General features: G+C 49.6%; 1 protein-coding gene across 1 annotated transcript in view; it reads left to right on the top strand.

Annotated features, from left to right (window-relative positions):
• Positions 1-18,893, top strand: part of SMARCC1 (SWI/SNF related, matrix associated, actin dependent regulator of chromatin subfamily c member 1) — a 165,434-nt gene that overhangs the window by 108,403 nt on the left and 38,138 nt on the right. Inside the window, exons 23-26 of the mRNA XM_060248243.1 lie at positions 3,737-3,798; positions 6,371-6,482; positions 10,303-10,457; positions 16,095-16,229. Of these exons, the coding sequence (XP_060104226.1) occupies positions 3,737-3,798; positions 6,371-6,482; positions 10,303-10,457; positions 16,095-16,229 (464 nt within the window). The remainder of the gene's footprint in view (positions 1-3,736; positions 3,799-6,370; positions 6,483-10,302; positions 10,458-16,094; positions 16,230-18,893) is intronic.

Consider the following 18,893-nt stretch of genomic DNA (forward strand, 5'->3'; position numbering starts at 1 on the left):
AGTGACGGCTGCTGCCTCAGCTGAAAGCCTGGCGAAAGAGCTCTGGATACATATGGATACAGGTTGCTGAGCTATGTGCCATGGGGCAACTTTGGGTTCTGCATAGCATTTATGGGCACATGGGCATCTCTGCACGTGAAGTCCAGGAGGACTGCTTGAGTACTGCGGCATCCTTGAAAGGTGGGATTCCTTCCCCTTTTGGTATTCTGCTTAGGGCTCCAATGTGTCATAAGAACATAAGAAGAGCTCTAGTGGATCATAGAAGTGGTCCATCTTAGCCCAGCATCCTGCCTTACACAGTAGCCTTCCCCTGATGTTGCCTCCTGGCTCTGGGATCCAGAGGTTGACTGCCTTTGAAAATGGAGGTTCCCTTCAGTCACCAGGGCTAACAGAGTTTATCCTCCACGAATCTGTCTGATCTGCTTTGAAAGCTCTGATCTGTGGCCATCGCTGCATCCTCTGGCTGCAAATTCTGCGTTTTGATCACTCTCTGTGTAAAGTAGTATTTCTTTGTGTCCCTCCTCAACCAGCTTCATTGGATGCCAAGCTCTAGTCTTTTGGGAGAGGGAGAAAAAGTTCTCTCTCCACTCTCTCTACCTCGTGCATAATTTTATAAACCCCTATCATATTCCCCCTTAGACGTGTCTTTTCAAAACTGAAAAGCACCAGCCTCTTCAGCCTTTTCTCAAAGGGAAGGAAAGGTCCCCTGTGCAAGTTTTCACAGCAGATTTTTACGGGGTGGTTTGCCATTGCCTTCCCCAGTCATCTACACTTTCCCCCCAGCAAGCTGGGGACTCATTTGACCGACCTCGGAAGGATGAAAGGCTGAGTCAGTCTCGAGCCGGCTGCCTGAAAACCCAGCTTCCGCCGGGGTTGAACTCAAGTTGTGAACAGAGCTTAGAACTGCAGTACTGCAGCTTTAACACTCTGCGCCGCGGGGCTCTTCAGGTGCTCTAACCCCCGCCCAAATTGTCTTGGTTGCCCTCCTCTGTACTTTTCCCAGCTCTGTGATGTCCTTTTGGAGTTATAGTGACCAGAGAACTGTACGCAGGATTCCACATGAGGCTACACTGTAGATCTACACTGGGGCATTGCAATATCAGCCGTTTTATTCTCAATCCCTAGCACAGGTTCGCCTTTTTCACCGCTGCAGCACATCATGGGCTTCCTCTCTGATCATGCTTGCACTCTCTGTTAAGCATAATATGAGACCTTTTTGTGAATGGGAGCACAGAGGGGCTCTGACTCAGGAAGGCTTCCTTGAGTTACCCACAAAACTAGTCTCTGCTGCAAGTTGTTCTTCTAATTGATCACTGTGAGGGTTTTATATACCTAATTAACTTGTTTTACAGGCTGCGTGGAGGTGTTGAGTAGCAATTACTTAGGACTGTTTACTGTGTGCCAAGATGTTCGATCCTGGGCCTATAAATTAGGGCAATTAAGGAAATGTGCATAAATGCGCTTAATTTGCTTAAACTATTCTCATTGCCAGATTTGGGGGAGTTTTGCATCCAAGCCTCTGAAGTCTGCCTTCCAAAAGAAGCAGAAATCTGATGCTTCAGGAGAATAATTACACATCCCTGAAGGTTACGCTGCAGCTTCCAAGAAGCTAACGTTTAGGGACTACTGGAAAGATGCTTCCCAGCGTTGTAGGATGGTGTTGCTGTGCTCCGCCTAAGATAATTGGAACAATCCATTGGGGACTCCTTTGAAAGCCCCTTGGAAACCAGCATGGAGCGCCCAGTAGATCGGCCAACTAGAGGGGGAAGTCGGTATCTGGAGAGAGTCACGTATGTGGGAGGCGATGGCTTCTCAGAATACGATCATATTGCAGTAGTTTGGTGTAGTGGTTAAGTACGCGGACTCTTATCTGGGAGAACTGAGTTTGATTCCCCACTCCTCCACTTGCACCTGCTGGAATGGCCTTGGGTCAGCCATAGCTCTAATAGAGAGCCAGTTGGGTGTAGTGGTTAAGTGCACAGACCCTTATCTGGGAGAACCGGGTTTGATTCTCCACTCCTCCCCTTGCAGCAGCTGGAATGGCCTTGGGTCAGCCATAGCTCTAATAGAGAGCCAGTTGAGTGTAGTGGTTAAGTGCACAGACTCTTATCTGGGAGAACCGGGTTTGATTCCGCACTCCTCCACTTGCACCTGCTGGAATGGCCTTGGGTCAGCCATAGCTCTAATAGAGAGCCAGTTTGGTGTAGTGGTTAAGTGATGGACTCTTATCTGGGAGAACCGGGTTTGATTCCGCACTCCTCCTCTTGCACCTGCTGGAATGGCCTTGGGTCAGCCATAGCTCTAATAGAGAGCCAGTTTGGTTTAGTGGTTAAGTGATGGACTCTTATCTGGGAGAACCGGGTTTGATTCCCCACTCCTCCACTTGCAGCTGCTGGATTGGCCTTGGGTCAGCCATAGCTCTAATAGAGAGCCAGTTTGGTATAGTGGTTAAATGTGCGGACTCTTATCTGGGAGAACCGGGTTTGATTCCCCACTCCTCCACTTGCAGCTGCTGGAATGGCCTTGGGTCAGCCATAGCCCTAATAGAGAGCCAGTTTGGTGTAGTGGTTAAATGTGCAGACTCTTATCTGGGAGAACCGGGTTTGATTCCGCACTCCTCCACTTGCACCTGCTGGAATGGTCTGGGGTCAGCCATAGCTCTAATAGAGAGCCAGTTTGGTGTAGTGGTTAAGTGCATGGACTCTTATCTGGGAGAACCGGGTTTGATTCCGCACTCCTCCACTTGCACCTGCTGGAATGGCCTTGGGTCAGCCATAGCTCTAATAGGGAGCCAGTTTGGTGTAGTGGTTAAGTGTGTGGACTCTTATCTGGGAGAACCAGGTTTGATTCCCCACTCCTCCACTTGCAGCAGCTGGAATGGTCTTGGGTCAGCCATAGCTCTAATAGAGAGCCAGTTTGGTGTAGTGCTTAAGTGTGTGGACTCTTATCTGGGAGAACCGGGTTTGATTCCCCACTCCTCCACTTGCACCTGCTAGCATGGCCTTGGGTCAGCCATAGCTCTGGCAGAGGTTGTCCTTGAAAGGGCAGCTGCTGTGAGAGTCCTCTCCAGCCCCACCCACCTCACAGGCTGTCTGTTGTGGGGGGAGAAGATATGGGAGATGGTGAGCCGCTCTGAGTCTCTGATTCAGGGAGCAGGGCGGGGTATAAATCTGGGGTTGTACTGGGGAAGGAGTCGATAGAAGGTGTTGTCCTTCTCAACAGCTGCCTTCGATATGGGGAGGGGGTGTCAGACGGTGGACAGCTAGATGTGACAACTGTGAGCAGGGGAGGTTCTGTGTCCCCAGTGAGGGGAGCAGCTTGGGAGTATCAGGTGCCATCTTCCAAATTCTCCTGAACAGCCTTTCCCTTTCCTCTCCCGCCCCCCCCCCAACTTAACTGAGTGCATAAGGCCATCTGTAGGCGAAGCATACGTGGCCTGCTTCTAAGAGGAACCCAGGGGGTCCTTGCAGCGGCCTTGCAACCAAATTCAGCTGTCACCACCGTGCTCTTGAGAAGGCTGCTGGACACGTTGGGGGATATAAATTTGCTTGGTTTTTGATTTGGAGGGCTGATCTCCTTAATCCGAGGTGATGGCGAGTCAAGATATGACGTAGCAATGTTGGGTTGCAAGGACTGAAAAAATTGGGGTAGAAAGCCCATCGGTTCTGCAATGGCTTCTTGCTCCGTTTGCAGTGGGGTCTGCTTTGCCTTCAGTGTTTGGTGTTCTGCCTTGCAGATGGGTCCGAAGAAGAGAAAATGGAAACGGAGGCAGACGGAACGCAGGCAGAAAAAGTTAAGGTCTGGTAACTTCACATACGGTTTTTATTCTGCATGTCAAGAATTTCCTGAATCTGAGTTGATACTTTGCTACTGTTCTTTAGTCTGGGAGGCTCTGGAGACATCTGGATGAAAACGAAGCCCTCTAGCATGTTTACTCTTTACAGGATCATACTGGAGAGATGTTTGTTTCCCCCTGAATTGAGGCTGAAGGCTCCCTTTCTCCTGCCTATGTGTCATGGAAAGCCACAGCATGGGGTGTGACAAAACCTCCTTCATCACTGCTTCTGAGCTTCCCGATGTGGGGCAATAGGGTAGTTCTCTGGACTACAGATGACATGGCTGGGGAAAGACAGGGCACAGTCGTGCATACTTTGCAGGGCCCAAGAAGTGTGGAGAGAGCCTGGTATGTTCTGGCACAAGTGGAGTGAAGCAAGGGTCCGTGTTCCACTTGCTCCCATTCCTCTGGAGGAAGCAAATCGGGGGAGAGGAAATGTCCCCCTAGGCCGCAGGGGTAGGGAATGTTGGTTTTCCGGATGTTTTTTGCCTACAGCTCCCCATCAGCCCCAGCCATTGGCCATGCTGGCTGGGGCTGATGGGAGTTGTAGGCAAAAAAAAAAATCTGGAGAGCCAACGTTCCCTACCCCTGCGCCTAGGGTTTCCTCAAGCTCTCTGAGAAAGAGGCTCTGTCTTGCCTAATGGTAATGAATGGGCACGGTCCTTTCAGTTATGGATTTCAGGTTGGCCACGCTGGGAAATGAGCATTATAAATTTCCTTCCTTGGCTTCTGCTTCCAGCGAAGAAGCCCGAGTGGCTTAGACTGCTCTGTCACAGCTGCCCTGTCTTGCAGATTGCAGAGCCCACCTAATAGAGAGGGGCAAGAGCTCCCCCCCACCCCAGTCCTGAAGACTTGTCCCATCAGGATCCTAATCAGTTTTGGTTACAGCAGTGCAACAAGCCTGTCCGTTTGATGGCCAGGTAGCTGTGCTGACCTAGGAGCCCTGGAGACCTGGGCTGGATCCTGACGGCCATCCTTGATCTGGTCTTCCTGTTGTCCTAAGATGTCGTGACCAGCGCCCTCTGCTCACCCGCCATTTGTCTTTGGCGTCGCAAAGGGTGGGAAGTCCCCCGCTACGGTGCCCCATGCCAGGAGAGAGTGCAAATCAGTCTTCTGACCAACATCAGCCCCCGGGATTTAAATGGCAACTTCTGCAGATTTTATACCCTTACTTTATTACTGGCCCCTTTCAGTTGTTTTGAAAAACGAGGCAAGATTTAAAAAATTTTCAAGGGAACGTAAGCACATAAGAGAGTGGCCCATCCACTACAACACTCTGTGTCACACAGCAGCCAAAAAAACCAAGTGCCATCAGAAGGTTCACAAGTGGGTCTAGAAGTCCTCCCACTGTTGCCCCTCCCCCCCCCCCCGCAAGCACCAAGAGTACAGAGCATCACTGCCCCAGACATAAGGACATAAGAGAAGCCCTGTTGGATCAGGCCAATGGCCCATCCAGTCCAACACTCTGTGTCACACAGTGGCCAAAAAAGCCAGGTGCCATCAGTGGGGCCAGGACACTAGAAGCCCTCCCACTGTTGCCCCTCCCCCCCTAAGCTCCAAGAATACAGAGAGCATAAGAGAAGCCATGTTTGATCAGGCCAATGGCCCATCCAGTCCAACACTCTGTGTCACAGAAGAACATAAGAGAAGCCCTGTTGGATCAGGCCAATGGCCCATCCAGTCCAACACTCTGTGTCACACAGTGGCCAAAAAAGCCAGTTGCCATCAGTGGGGCCAGGACACTAGAAGCCCTCCCACTGTTCCCCACCCCCCCCCAAGCTCCAAGAATACAGAGAGCATAAGAGAAGCCATGTTGGATCAGGCCAATGGCCCATCCGGTCCAACACTCTGTGTCACCCAGTGGCCAAAAAAATCAGGTGCCATCTGTGCAGCCAGGACAGTAGAAGCCCTCCCACTCTTGCCCCCGCCCCAGCACCAAAAAAGAGAAGGCAGTGCCGTGAGTGCGGAAATGACTGTTCCAAAGTTTCTGGCCATTCTGGGCCACACCCTGACTTGGGCCACTGATTCTTCCATAGGAGGGTTGCAAGTCATTTTCTGGTCATCCACAGTCCATAGTATGGAAGCCACAAGGATGGCTGGGTGGGTAGACCTTTGCTCATTTAATTCCACCTTGGTTTGCTCATTCTGCTTCAAGGTTAGCTCGCACCTTTGGATGAGTAAGGCGGTGTGTATTGTATGAATCTGTTGTGTTCTCGTGTAGTGTTTTGGTCAGTGGCTCCCCCAGTTGAACATCCGAACTGAACAATGGCGTTCACTCTAAGGTGAGGCCTTTCTCTTTCGGTCTGCCCAGTGAAAGCCACCCAGCTGGGCTTTTCAAAGAGACCGGGGTCTGCCTAAAGAGGGGCACGGTTGCCATCACCCCTGGGGATTTTTTTTTGGCTGAAATTAGCTGTCATTTGCATTTCTTGTCCACCAGTATCTTTCGATTATCTTTGATGTATCTCTTTGGGGTGCCATGGAGACGCTTGCCAGCATCTGAAGCTTCGTTTCTGCTTCGTCTTTCGTGCATTATAGGTTGAAAACAAAGGGGAGAGTGAAATAGACGGAAGCAAGGTCCTGGAAGGAGAAGAGGAGAGACACGCAGAAAAGGAACAAGATGGTGACGCCCCTCTGGATCCTAAACCAGGTAGAGAATGCAGCTTCACCCTCCTCGCAGAGAGCTGCCTCACAGGCCTAGGACTGGCTCCTAAATTTAGCTGTCAGGGGCACATTTCCCTTCTTGGAACTCGGCCTGCTTCAGAGTACAGCTCTGAATATTCAGGCTTCCTCTGGCAACCTGGCTCAGGCACTAAATCTTGATTTGATACCCTTTCATGCTTCGTTTGGATACTCTTTTCGTCTTGGTTGTGTCCTCCGGTTGATGGAAGATGAGCTAAAGCGGCTCAGGTTTGTGTAAATTGAGCGTGTTCTGCTGTGTCGCTAAACCATTGGTTCAGGCCTACTCCAAAAGAAGAGGTGTGCAGGGTGTCCTTTCGTCGCTTTCCATGCTTCCAGGGTAAAGGGACAACGTATCTGTCTCACAGCTGTTTGCAATTTAGATTTGTGAAGGCACAGGCTTGCAAGCCTTGTTCCCGTGGGTCCTGGGAGCTTGGGAAAAGGCATGACTTGCACACTGCATTGTGCACGGGGTTGGGTTAGATGACCTTGGAGATCTCTTCCAACTCTCTGATTCTATATGACTATCCCAGGACTGTGCCCAGCAGCATCACCTGTTCCCCTTACTCACGAGGAGGTGAATTTCTCTCTCTTGCTTACTGGAAGGAACTGCCACCGCCACCAAATCCCCTGCCAGATTTGTACATTTAGCACTCTGTATCTGCATTGCTGCTTAGAAGCTCCACTTGAACATATGAAGCTGCCTTCTACTGACCTGACCATTGGTCCACCATAGTCAGTATTCTCTGCTCAGATTAGCAGTGGCTCTCCAAGGTATGAGGCTGAGGTCTTTCCCATCACCTGATCTTTTTAACTGCAGAGGCCAGGGATTGAACCTGGGGCCTTCTGTATGCCAAGCAGGTGCTCTGCCACTTGTACTAGCTAACATGGGAACGATCAGTCACATTCCCAGTTTTGAGCTGCCGCGCTCATGGCTTGACAAACTTACCTGCTGCCCCTCCAGAGAGCCAGTTCGGTGTAGTGGTTAAGTGCACAGACTCTTATCTGAGAGAATCAGGTTTGATTCCCCACTCCTCCACATGCACCTGCTGGAGCGACCTTGGGTCAGTCACAAGTTCTTGCAGAGTTGTTCTGCTCAAGAGCGACTTCTGGCAGAGCTCTCTCAGCTCCACCTACCTCACAGGGTGCCTATTTGGGGAGGGGAAGGAGATTGTAAGCTGCTCTGAGACTCCTTTAGGTAGTGAAGAGCAGGGTATAAATCCAATCTCTTCTCCTTCTTCCCCTTTACTGCTGTTTGGATAGCAAGATCGAGGAGGTTTGGTGTGTTTTAGAGATCAGGCCTCTGGCTTTCAAAATATAAGAGGGTTTAATAAGTACACATGGTTTGTTCAGGCATGAGGCTGAGCAAGCACAAGAAGAAAAGGTGCAAACACACACCCACGATCCTCTAATCCCTGAACTAAGTGCTGAATTAGGAGAGGCCAATAACCCTTGAAGATGCAGCATTTAAAAGTCCATCGTTACTTTAGTTCTTAGAGTTAGGAGTTCTCCCATTGTCCCTTGACACCTGGTGAAAGTGGGAGTCCCTCATCTCCTGGGAATTTAGAACACCCCTTTTCAGAGCCCACCCCCCTCTCTGGGGTTAGTCTTCATTTTCCTGTTCCAGAAGGAGAAAATCGTTGTGTAGCTTTTTGACTGTCCCAAGCTCTGTTTCTTTTAGGTGTGGCATTCCATCATGGTGTGGGATTGTAAAAACCTCCAAGGGATTAGAATACTGAGGAGCCAAAGGTTAAAAACAGCAGTAGTTGTAGACAAAAGAACATGTGTTTATTACAAAAACATACACAAATCTTGTAAGGGCCCAAATGAGGCCTCATGAAATCATCGAAGTGACAAATGCACATGAAGGATACATATATGACCTGATGCGTTTCGTCCTACTGAGGCCTTCTTCAGAGGTCAACTACAACAGTCCCAGTTACATTTGTGAACCCATAAACAATTACTGTATTGGGGAGGGACGGTGGCTCAGTGGTAGAGCATCTGCTTGGTAAGCAGAAGGTCCCAGGTTCAATCCCTGATATCTCCAACTGAAAAGGGTCCAGGCATTCAATCCCTGATATCTCCAACTGAAAAGGGTCCAGGCAAATAGGTGTGAAAAACCTCAGCTTGAGACCCTGGAGAGCCATGAATGGGGCTGTGGCTCAGTGGTAGAGCATTTGCTTGGTAAGCAGAAGGTCCCAGGTTCAATCCCCGGCATCTCCAACTGAAAAGGGTCCAGGCAAGTAGATGTGAAAAACCTCCGCTTGAGACCCTGGAGAGCCGTTGCCAGTCTTGAGTAGACAAGACTGACCTTGATGGACCCAGGGTCTGATTCAGTAGAAGGCAGCTTCAGATGTTCATATATGCTCATATGTCCAAGGGGTGGGATGTTGGCTCAGTGGCAGAGCATCTGTTTGGGAAGCAGAAGGTCCCAGGTTCAATCCCCGGCATCTCCAACTAAAAAGGGTCCAGGCAAATAGGTGTGAAAAACCTCAGCTGGAGACCCTGGAGAGCCGCTGCCAGTCTGAGTAGACAAGACTGACTTTGATGGACCGAGGGTCTGATTCAGCATAAGGCGGCTTCATATGTTCATATGTACTGTAGGATCCAAAATGGAATGTTCCAATATGGACATGAATGACGCAATTTTTGGAAGGCCACAAATGCATCTGGCCTTACATCTGCAGCAATCACATATACAGCAAATAATAATCATATTCCCAAGATGCACTTTCCAGTTTGGGTCCTAAGAGTAAAATCCCCCTTATGAGGGCCAGAATTAATGTCAGTTGCATACCAATGTCACCCTGGCAAACCAAACTGAATACCTGTCGAAATTCTTAGTGAAAAAAAGAAATAGTTTTCTTTAGTCTGGAATGACGGATATGGGAGTAGGGAATGACATCTTATATACTGAACACCGTCTGAAATGTAATATTGTCAACTGACATGAGCGCCAGACTGTTTTAATTGTTTATTTTAAAATTATAACGCAATCTATGTGAACTGTTCTGATTTTACTGTTTGTGAACCGCCTTGAGCCTGCTCCGGCTAGGAAGGCGGGATAATAAACTTAAACTTTATTATGCAAAGCGTTAATAAGTACAGGCATGTGAAAATTAACTGTGAAGATACGTGCTAAAATGATCAAAGTCCCTAGCATTGCTTGATCATATTATAATGAGTGATAGTTTGAAAGCACCCAGGGGGTTTCAGGGGGTTTGAATAATTAATGTTGGGTATGTAATAGGTTGTACTTTGGAGGGAGACCCCACACTTAGCTGAGCAGAGGGGTAAGGTACATCCCATTGGATTTGGGGGGTGCTTTTAGTAGTGAGGTAGAGAAATGAGAAGAAAGTGAAATTGCCCATCCCTTGCCGAAAATAGACTGCAGCTGTTACCACTAGTATGAAGACCAGGGAGATGGTCAGGTGACAAATTCACGAAAACAGGAAGAGAGAGCATAAGCAACAAAGGTGTCCTGTGAGCTGGCATGCAGAAATGCCTCTGGAAGTTACTAAGAAGGACAGGCATTAGGAAATCAAGGTCTTTTGTTTTCTCAATTGATAGGGCTCGCTTTCAACAGACGCAGGGTACTACATTCCATTTTAGAGTCAAGGCAGAGCAGCTCACAAGGTGCTCGTTTTCTCGGCTGTTTGAAAGTGGTTTCCTTTGTTTCTCACCGTCTTTTGGGCAAGGAAAGTGCTGCCCGACTCATGAGGCCGGTGTCGCGATGAGCGCAATGGCAACAGGGGACCCATGAGGCTAATGAGGCACATTTCGTTTAGATGAGAGGGAAGCAGAAGAGAACAAGGAGAACCTTGATGTGTGCAAAGACAAGGACAGCGATGCTGGGAAGAAGAGAGCCGAGCACGAAATCTCCGAAGGGAACGTTGCGACGGCCGCAGCTGCTGCCCTTGCCTCAGCAGCCACCAAAGCCAAGGTTTGTCGTGTGCGGATTTCTTTCCCCTGCATCTGATTTCCGGTGCTGTTCAGGGAACGTCTGTCAAACGACCCCGTTGTTTCAGAGCACCGGGCCTCCTTTCTCTTTTCCCGGGCCTCAAAATGCACGGCTTGTGCTCCTCGGCCTCAGCTGGACGAGGCTCCTCGTTAAATGGAATTTTGTTTCCTGGGGAATGATTTAAAGCAGCCATTGTGGGCTCACTAAGAGGCCCCTTCCAGAAAGTTTGTCAGCTTCTTTCACAGGGTGACACGCTGCTGCTTTTGATGATTGAATCTCGGGACCCCAGCCAAGCATTTCTTCCTCACAAGGTCCATTCACGGGGTTTTTGCATTCTAGTGGGGCCTCAGCAGTAGCCGACAAAACCCTGTGCGGAGCATCCTAGATGGGAGGGAGACGTTTTCCTGATTTCTGCACTTCATCACTGTCTACAAGATAGCCATGCCCTTTCAGCCCTTTTCTCATTTCCCTTCCAAATGGTTCTGAAGCTCATTCAGAGACCTCCCTCGCTAAATACCAGCATCCTCATTCGCCCTCTGTCTGATGTTTGCCTTGGAATCGGAAGGCCCAGAAGAAGAAGACTGCAGATTTATACCCCACTCCTCTTGCTGAATCAGACACTCAGAGCGGCTTACAATCTCCTATATCTTCTCCTCCCACAACAGACACCCTGTGTTGTGGGTGGGGTTGAGAGAGCTCTCCCAAAAGCTGCCCTTTCAAGGACAACACCTGCGATAGCTATGACTGACCCAAGGCCATACCAGCAGCTGCAAGTGGAGGAGTGGGGAATCAAACCCGGTTCTTTCAGATAAGAGTTCGCATACTTCACCACTACACTCAACTGGCTCTCTATTAGAGCTATGGCTGACCCAAGGCCATTCCAGCAGCTGCAAGTGGAGGAGTGGGGAATCAAACCCGGTTCTCCCAGATAAGAGTCCACACACTTAACCACTACACCAAACTGGCTCTCTATTAGAGCTGTGGCTGACCCAAGGCCATTCCAGCAGCTGCAAGTGGAGGAGTGGGGAACCAAACCCGGTTCTCCCAGATAAGAGTCCACACACTTAACCACTACACCAAACTGGCTCCCTATTAGAGCTATGGCTGACCCAAGGCCATTCCAGCAGCTGCAAGTGGAGGAGTGGGGAATCAAACCCAGTTCTCCCAGATAAGAGTCCACGCACTTAACCACTACACCAAACTGGCTCTCTATTAGAGCTGTGGCTGACCCAAGGCCATTCCAGCAGCTGCAAGTGGAGGAGTGGGGGATTCAAACCCAGTTCTCCCAGATAAGAGTCCGCGCACTTAAGCACTGCAGGCCTAGAGCTGGGGCAGGAACCTCCCTGCGGGGCAACCAGGTGTAGCACGGGAGTCTTACCTCATTGCACAGCTAGTTTCAGGCATCTTGGAGACTGGCAAGATGTTCATGGTCCAGATGTGGAAGTCCAAGCTCCCTTTGTCAGATGCCTCCGTCTCACAAAGGGAGCTTTGGTTCTTGAAAGCTTGCAGCCAATCGTGTTGGTCTCTAAGGCGCTCCTGGATTTCAGTCCAGTTCTGCTGCTGTAGGCCAACCCAGCTACCAGCCGGCCCATTGAGCCAGTGTGGTGTCATGACTAAGAGCAAGGCAGCCATTTTTCTCTAGGCCACTTTGGCCAGGGATCCTGGAGAGGGTTTTTTGCCGTCTCCTTAGCATGCAGCAGGGGTCACTGGGAGTAGGAGGGAGGTGGTTGTGACTCTTTCCTGCATTGTGCAGGGGGTTGGACTAGATGACCCTGGAGGTCCCTCTCGGCTCTATGATTCTAAAAGCAATGGACTCTAATCCAGAGCACCAGGTTTGATTCCCACCCTCCTCCTCCACATGGAGCCTGCTGAGTGACCTTGCTGCTGGTCCCAGTTCTCTCAGGACTCTCTCAGGCCCACTTGCCTCACAAGGTGACTGTTATAGGGAGGGGAAGGGAAGCCATTTTGAGACTCCTTAAGGTAAAGGAAAATGGGGTAGAAAAACCTACTCTTCTGCTGCTGCCTACTGATATTTCTCATTGCTGGCTTTCCTCTTGGCACACTCAGTGGTAGAGTGCCTGATAGTCCATCTCCTACCCTGTTGCTTCACATCAGGGCCCTGTCTGAGGAGCCCTGGGGGATAGATAGCAAGCCGCTCTCCCTATCCTGCCCAGCTCGTCTCCTTCCCTCGGGTTGAGAAGACAGGTGCCTTCTTGTAGGTGCTGTGGAAGAGCTCCTTCCCAACAGCTCCCTACTTGATGCTGCTCTCCGCTTGATCCGGGAGGCCTTCTTTGTACCCTCCAGGGAGCGGCTGGCCTGCCCCTTCTGCTCACGTATTGCCGTGTCCCTTCCAGCTCCACCAAGGCTGGCTTTGGAGCGGCAGAAAGACTGTTGTTGCCCTGGCACCCTTTGGAGTGGGCAGCTCTCTCACAGCTGCTGGTGTGACCTTGGGTCAGTCATAGCTCTCAAGAGGTGTTCTGCTCGAGAGCAGCTCTCGAAAGAGCTCTCTCAGCCCCACCTACTTCACAGGGTTTCTGCTGTGGGGAAAGGAGATTGTAGGCCACTCTGAGACTCTTTTGGGTGTAGTGAAAGGTGAGAACCTAAGAGAAGCCATGTTGGATCAGGCCGATGGCCCATCCAGTGCAACACTCTGTGTCGCATAAGAACATAAGAGAAGCCCTGTTGGGTCAGGCCAGTAGCCCATTAGGTCCAACACTCTGTGTCACATAGGAACATAAGAGAAGCCATGTTGGAGCAGGCCAATGGCCCATCCAGTCCAACATTCTGTGTCACATAAGAACATAAGAGAAGCCATGATGGATCAGGCCAATGGCCCATCCAGTCCAACACTCTGTGTCGCATAAGAACATAAGAGAAGCCCTGTTGGGTCAGGCCAGTAGCCCATTAGGTCCAACACTCTGTGTCACATAGGAACATAAGAGAAGCCATGTTGGAGCAGGCCAATGGCCCATCCAGTCCAACATTCTGTGTCACATAAGAACATAAGAGAAGCCATGATGGATCAGGCCAATGGCCCATCCAGTCCAACACTCTGTGTCGCATAAGAACATAAGAGAAGCCCTGTTGGGTCAGGCCAGTGGCCCATTAGGTCCAACACTCTGTGTCACATAAGAACATGAGAGAAGCCATGTTGGAGCAGGCCAATGGCCCATCCAGTCCAACACTCTGTGTCACAGAAGAACATAAGAGAAGCCCTGTTGGATCAGGCCTATGGCCCCTCCAGTGCAACTCTCTGTGTCACATAAGAACATAAGAGAAGCCCTGTTGGATCAGGCCAATGGCCCCTCCAGTCCAACACTCTGTGTCACATAAGAACATAAGAGAAGCCCTGCTGGATCAGGCCAGTGGCCCATCCAGCCCAACACTCTGTGTCACATAAGAACATAAGAGAAGCCATGTAGGATCAGGCCAGTGGCCCCTCCAGTCCAACACTCTGTGTCACATAAGAACATAAGAGAAGCCATGTTGGATCAGGCCAATGGCCCCTCCAGTGCAACTCTCTGTGTCACATAAGAACATAAGAGAAGCCCTGTTGGATCAGGCCAATGGCCCATCCAGTCCAACACTCTGTGTCACATAAGAACATAAGAGAAGCCCTGTTGGATCAGGCCAGTGGCCCATCCAGTGCAACTCTCTGTGTCACATAAGAACATAAGAGAAGCCATGTTGGATCAGGCCAATGGCCCCTCCAGTGCAACTCTCTGTGTCACATAAGAGAAGCCCTGTTGGATCAGGCCAATGGCCCCTCCAGTCCAACTCTCTGTGTCACATAAGAACATAAGAGAAGCCCTGTTGGATCAGGCCAATGGCCCCTCCAGTCGGAGTCTCTGTGTCACATAAGAACATAAGAGAAGCCCTGTTGGATCAGGCCATTGGCCCCTCCAGTCCAACACTCTGTGTCACATAAGAACAGAAGAGAAGCCCTGTTGGATCAGGCCAATGGCCCCTCCAGTGCAACACTCTGTGTCACATAAGAACATAAGAGAAGCCCTGTTGGATCAGGCCAGTGGCCCCTCCAGTGCAACACTCTGTGTCACAGAAGAACATAAGAGAAGCCCTGTTGGATCAGGCCAATGGCCCATCCAGTCCAACACTCTGTGTCACAGAAGAACATAAGAGAAGCCCTGTTGGATCAGGCCAATGGCCCCTCCAGTGCAACACTCTGTGTCACATAAGAACATAAGAGAAGCCCTGTTGGATCAGGCCAGTGGCCCCTCCAGTCCAACACTCTGTGTCACACAGTGGCCAATATTTGTGTGTGTGTACACACACATACACATATATATACACACACACACACACTGTGGCTAATAGGCACTGACGGACCTGTGTTCCATATTTTTATCTAACCCCCTCTTGAAGGTGGCCATGCTTGTAGCCACCACCACCTCCTGTGGCAGTGAATTCTATGTGTTAATCACCCTTTGGGTGAAGAAGTACTTCCTTTTATCCGTTTTAACCTGTCTGCTCAGCAATTTCATCGAATGCCCACGAGTTCTTGTATTGTGAGAAAGGGAGAAAAGGACTTCTTTCTCTACTTTCTCCATCCCAGGCATAATCTTGTCAACCTCTATAAAGCTATAAATCCAGTCTCCTCCTTCCCCCCCCCTTTACATCACACTGGCTCTTGCAATCTTGAGGAAGAGGGGAGTCACCTAAGCCCCCCTTTCCCCCAGGCAAAGCTAGAAGGGGTCTAGCTAATACAGTCGTTTAGCCTTCCATAATGTCTCAGATGCTCGTAACACAGAAGAAAGTGTCATTTTCTGCCAATTGGGTCTTGCAGGCTGTAAAGCAGAACAGAAGGGTGCCCAAAATAACGTTAAGTGATATTGTCCTTCGGCAAGCCATGTTGTGGGTCCCCGTGATACAAGTACCATGTGTATTTTTTTTTTTGCATCCCAGTAACATCAGATCAAGAGGGGGGAGGTTTTCAAAGGTCCCAACGATCTGAACGGAATTAACTGTCTGCTAACAGAAGTGGTTCAGTTTGCAGAAGCAGTAGAATAAACGAAGTTATTACATAAGTGGAAATCCAGTCTTCTTTCTTGTTGCAGACTGTTGTAATAAGCTTCATCTCAAACTCTTTCTGTTCTTCCAAATTCGTTTACCTGGTTGCTGATGGATCGGTACTCTAGATCAGCAGCGGGAGGGGGGTCTCCGTCATTGGCTACTTCGGCCCTCGGAAGTCTGTGGATGAATTAGCCTTCTGTGCAAGGGCACAAAATAGTGGAAAACACCATAGCGCTGTATTTTTTCTCTTTTTTGTGTACATAACGCTGGTGTCCCCCTTCTTCTTTGTTCCACTCAAGGGCTGCAAATAGCATAAATGAGATCAGCACAAGCTTTCTGCTGCATCTGAGCTCTTGCACCCTAATGCTGCAGCCACTTCAGGTTTTCAAAGGACCTCAAAGCATCGTCAGATGTATTGAGTAAGCCTGTATAAAACCTAGAAGGGTTGCTGTTGCCAGGCTAAAGGGGAAGAGAAAATGCTTGGTACAAACAAACAAACCAGCCAAGGCCACCTGGCATTCTGCTTGTGCTGTGAAACTTCCAGTAGTCTAGTCTGTTTGTAGGTAAAATATCTTGTGTTTTCTTCAGCATCTGGCAGCAGTTGAGGAGAGGAAGATCAAGTCCTTGGTTGCCCTCTTGGTGGAAACACAAATGAAGAAACTAGAGATCAAACTCCGTCATTTTGAGGAGCTGGAAACGATCATGGACCGGGAAAAAGAGGCGGTAAGACTGGGAAGCTGCAGTTCTCTGAATACCTGCTCTGCTCTCAAGGAAACTCTGGGGAACATGGCAGCCTGTCTCTGCATGCACTGGCTTTTGTTGGCTCTGTACATTTCAGCTGTTCCTCAGTGTCTAAGATTTGGCTTTTCTTCAAACACAAATGTTAGTGAGGTGTTTATGTGTAAAGCCACCCATTTGTCCCCTTTGTTCAGAGCGAGTGGTAACTTCTTGTGTTTAGGTCACACGCATTAATGCTTCCTCTTCTGGTGTGTTTAGGGAATAGTTTCTTAAACCAGCCCTGCATGTGTGTTTTGTGTTCTCTGCTTGGGACACACAGCAAATTAACATGCTTGTGTGGAGGATTTTGGACAAAGGCACCACTTCCGTTGTCCCAGAATAGAGTTTGTGTTTTGGCTTCCCCGTGGTCCAGTTCCTCCTTGACACACATTCTGAACACCCTGGGCGTATCAACAGACAACCTTAAGCCAATCCTGAATTGGTTTCACCAGTCGTTCCCACAAGGAGCACTTAAGCAATTACAGTTTGGTGTGTTCCAGGACGTATCTAGTAGAGATTTCTAGCCGCTCTCATAAAACAATAATTTTCAAAAGCAAGCCAGAATACCACAGTTTCAAAAAGATGACAAGGCTTGGATTTTATTGAGACTACAAGTCAATGTAAGTAGAGGCAGCAGCCAGATGGGTTGTGTGGTTAGACACCAGCTGGGTCCATCCATTCTCTGGACCACCCTTTTGCTCTTCTCATGTCTTGGCACGTCCCAGAGGCTAAGCGGCACACCCCTTTGGAATGGGGGCGGAAGGTCCGTGGCCACCTGCTGCTCTCTCCTTTGGCTGGCAGAAGAAAACTATTAGGTTTACTTATTTTATTGAAATATATATGTGTGTGTTCTGCCCTTTCTACCATGGCTGGTTATGGATGAACTCCCTCCAGCTGCTTTGAATTCCAGATGGACAAACCAGGCTTTCCGAGGATTGTTATAAAAAGGGGTTTTTTGATTTGAAATGGAAACAAAACTCTTGAGTGCTTGGGGGATACCATAACACACCCATTGATGTCATCGGGGTCCCACGGACTTCTAGCTGGGATTTGTCCCGTGAAGGACCCCAGGTTGCGTCCCCAAACCCATACTCCTATATATGCATATGGGGCTGCTGAATGAGGTCGTCTGGAGCTGTTTGGGGTTATGCCCTCCAGATGGGTCAGTCTTGATTCTGAAAGTGCTTTGAGGCTGTGTTCAGGTGTCTAAGGTAGAAAAACTGAGCCCAGACAAGAGGCAATGTTAGCGGGGATGAAGCCTGATACTTTGGGCAGATTGACTCCACTTGTTTTTGGATGGAGTGGGGTTGGTTTTCACAGAGCAGGGGAAAGCTGGGCGGTCATTGAAAGGCAGGGTGGTGCAGCGGCCAGGAGCGCCTTCTGTCACCCACATCTGGTTCATCAACTCTCTTGTTCCTTAAGCTCAGCTTATCTTTCCGCACTTTATCTATGCTTTCATAACTGTGCAGTTAGACTACTGTGATTCACTCTACATTGGGCTCCACTTGAAAACTGCCCAGAAACTGTAGCTGGTCCACAATGCAGCTGCCCAGTTGTTGTCTGAGGCTGGCCAGTGGGGCCGTATCTTGCCCCTTTGGACACGGCTGCATCGGATGGGAGTTTGTTTTCACAGTTGCAAGACCGTGGAAGACCTTCATGACCTGAACCCTCACATATCTGAAAGGCTGTTTCCTCTCGTATGCTGCTGTGCACCAAACTGGCCATCAGGTTGTGGCTTGCTGGCTTCTCTCCCCACTCAGCGTGGCCTCCATCCATGGCTCCTACACTGTGGAATGGGCTTCCTGAAGCTATGGGGATCCCCCCCCCCCCCGCTCATTGTGATCTGTGGGAGGTGCATGTTTGCAGGATTTTTGAAGGAGAGTGAACAGCTTTCGTGGGGGGCATTATTCAGTTGTAACCTGTAGGAATGAAGAAAGGTGACAGGAAGAAAGTTGATTCTTTTGAAACGTGGTGTTGGTGGAGAGTTTTGTAGATACTGTGGATTCCCAAAAAAGACCAATCACTGGGTTCTAGGTCAAAGCAAGCCTGAAATTTCCCTAGAAGCTAAAATGACTTTATGCGAGTCTGTCGTACTTTGGTTACATCAGGAGGAGGGGAGAGTTGCTGGGAAGGGAAAGACGGTAATGCTGGGGGAGGTTGAAGGCTCCAGGAAAGAGGAAGACTCAGCATGAGATCCGTTGGCTCAGTCAAGGAAGCCACAGTGACTTGTGGAGGGAGGACAGCGGTCAGGGAAAGCAGGATATTTTGGGGCAGGGGGGGGGGGATGGGTGTTGTCTCACCCATTGCACCTAAAAGCTACACAACTGCTCAACCAGTTTTGAACACCCAAAAGGCACAGTTTGAATATTCTTGGAGCCTGGAATACTGGAGGTGTATCCAGTTTGGTGTAGTGGTTAAGTGTACGGTTTGGAGCCAGTAGTAGAAAGCCAGTTTGGTGCGGTGGTTAAGTGCGCGGACTCTTATCCGGAACAGCCGGGTTTGATTCCCCACTCCTCCACTTGCAGCTGCTGGAATGGCCTTGGGTCAGCCAGAGCTCTAATAGAGAGCCAGTTTGGTGTAGTGGTTGAGTGTGTGGACGCTTATCTGGGA

The sequence above is a fragment of the Heteronotia binoei genome, chromosome 10 (genome assembly GCF_032191835.1).
Source record: "Heteronotia binoei isolate CCM8104 ecotype False Entrance Well chromosome 10, APGP_CSIRO_Hbin_v1, whole genome shotgun sequence".
Taxonomy (NCBI): Eukaryota; Metazoa; Chordata; class Lepidosauria; order Squamata; family Gekkonidae; genus Heteronotia; species Heteronotia binoei.